Genomic DNA, 2,060 nt, shown 5'->3' with positions numbered 1-2,060 from the left:
TGTGCACGAGGCAGCTGATCGATGCTTCTCTCTCATTGATGTTTCTAACTCTCTATCCCTCTCCCTTCCTCTCTGTAAAAAATCAATAAAATATATTTTTTAAAATAATAAGATAAAATAGCCCTACCCAGTTTCACTCAGTGGTTAGAGCATTGGCCCATGGACTGAAGGGTCGCAGGTTTGGTTCCAGTTAAGGGCATATACCTCTCTCACATCGACAATATATCTCTCTCTCACATGGATGTTTCTCTCTCTCCCCCCTCCCTTCCACTCTCTCTAAGTTAATGGAAAAAATATCCTCTGGTGAGGACTAACAAGAAAATAAAATACAAGAAAATAAAAAGCACTATGCAATAGAAAAAAAAAAAAGATTAATTTCACCCCTAAGTGACAGTTAAACTATGTCTGAAAAGTGGAGAAAATTTTTGCCAAGCTATCTAGTTTAGGATACCGCAGGCAGAAGAAATGAACTGTGCAGTCAAGGAAACAAAACTCAACAGAATATACTTTGAGTGAAATGCAAATAGTTTGCAGGAGCAGAGATTAGAAAAATGAGGATGAGTGATGATACTGAAGAGGGAAACAAAGGCCTAAATATGGCTAGGGTGACTTTGATCACTTCCTGGATCCCCTAGCATAGAATAGAGCACAATACTTAGAGAATAAAAGCAAACTTTTATCAGATAGAAGAGAATTTTTTAAAAAAAGTACTCTAAGCATGGAAAAATGGTAACATACTACTTTCTTTTTACAAAACGAAATATCATATGGATACCAAGGTCTTTTTTCATTCAAAGAGCAGAAAAACTGATTTACTCATCCAATGAGGAGAAAAAAATCAGTTTGGGTCATTTTAATGTACAAGCTAGAAATTGCCTAACTAAAAATTTGAATTCACCAGATAGAAAAGAAGGAATTTAAAAAACAATTAAGTGAAATTAAATGCTTACTTGAACATTGTCAGGTTCCTCTTTAATTGTGTCTGGAAGTCCCTGCTGTGGTGCCATTGCTCTGCCACATACACCATCCAAAGGTTCTTTCATTCTAATTATTTATATAAAGGAATTCTCCAGTTTAAACTAATATATTTCTTCTTGGTAATAGATAGCTTTGCTCCTAAGACACAACATAAAGGATTGGTACTCAGGTTAATCTTTTTTTTTTTCATGTTTTTATTAAACGTTTCGTGTTGAGCACAAGGCTTTAGATTTGAGCATCTGGAAAAAAAACTTTCCTGGGACCATGACTAACTCTATTCTCCTTTCTTCCTGCCTTCTGCTCCTTTAGTTGCTACCTTCGCATGAGACAACAATCTTCTGGCAATAGCTCCCACTTCCCTAAGATCTTTAAAGACAAGCACTCTGGTCTTTTATATTTTGAAAATTACAGAGGGTATTAGCCCTGCAGACCAAGACATGGGAAGAAGTGACCAAGGGAAAGGACTCAAACAGTTTCTAACTCCATGAGAATTAGGACTTGGAGACCCACTTCAGCTTTTATGTCTGAAAGTGGGGCCCCTTGAGATCCCCTCCCCCGCCTCTAACTCAGCCTTTACTCGAGGCCTCCATAAGGACCCCACTCCTTGGACTAAGTTAATGCACTTTCCAAGGTCTCCATGGTTGCGATGCCTAGGAGTGAGACCCTCTGAGCTCTGATACCCCTTCCCCATCCTGCAAACAAAAAATTCTATTAGCCATGCAGCGCCTTTCCTTCTCCTAGACCTAGTAGGAAATATACTAAACAGGATGCAGCAAGCCTGCAGCAAAAGGTACCTCCACAACGTGGTCTTTTTCCTGGTGGTCAAGCCAGGCTTGCAATGGGCCACTGGTTTAAGAGCCCGAGCTCAGGAACAAGTGAGAACTTCGGTCTCCTTGCCACAACATTACCAATCTAAGGCGCGCTCGTCTCTCCTCCGAGCATCGTACTCGCTCCGAAACTCTCGTCTCCACCAGTACTTCCCACGCGCGTCACCGAGTGCCAACTCGGAATCGGCGGGAGCGAACGCAACCCGCAGGAGCGTGTCATTCCCCGCGGCGAAGCCCGCCCCGCGTCCGCCAAGC

The 2,060-nt window shown here is 41.6% G+C and overlaps 1 protein-coding gene across 1 annotated transcript in view; it reads right to left on the bottom strand.

The window, feature by feature from the left end:
- ZMYM6 (zinc finger, MYM-type 6) overlaps positions 1-2,060 on the bottom strand; it is a gene marked incomplete at its 3' end in the record, with an annotated part of 54,496 nt that overhangs the window by 52,173 nt on the left and 263 nt on the right. Inside the window, exon 2 of the mRNA XM_015572776.1 lies at positions 951-1,116. Coding sequence (XP_015428262.1) covers positions 951-1,043 — 93 coding nt within the window. The remainder of the gene's footprint in view (positions 1-950; positions 1,117-2,060) is intronic.

The sequence above is a fragment of the Myotis davidii genome, unplaced genomic scaffold (genome assembly GCF_000327345.1).
Source record: "Myotis davidii unplaced genomic scaffold, ASM32734v1 scaffold88, whole genome shotgun sequence".
NCBI lineage: Eukaryota > Metazoa > Chordata > Mammalia > Chiroptera > Vespertilionidae > Myotis > Myotis davidii.
Note: the sequence above shows the minus strand (reverse complement) of the source record. Positions and strands in the feature narration are given on the sequence as shown.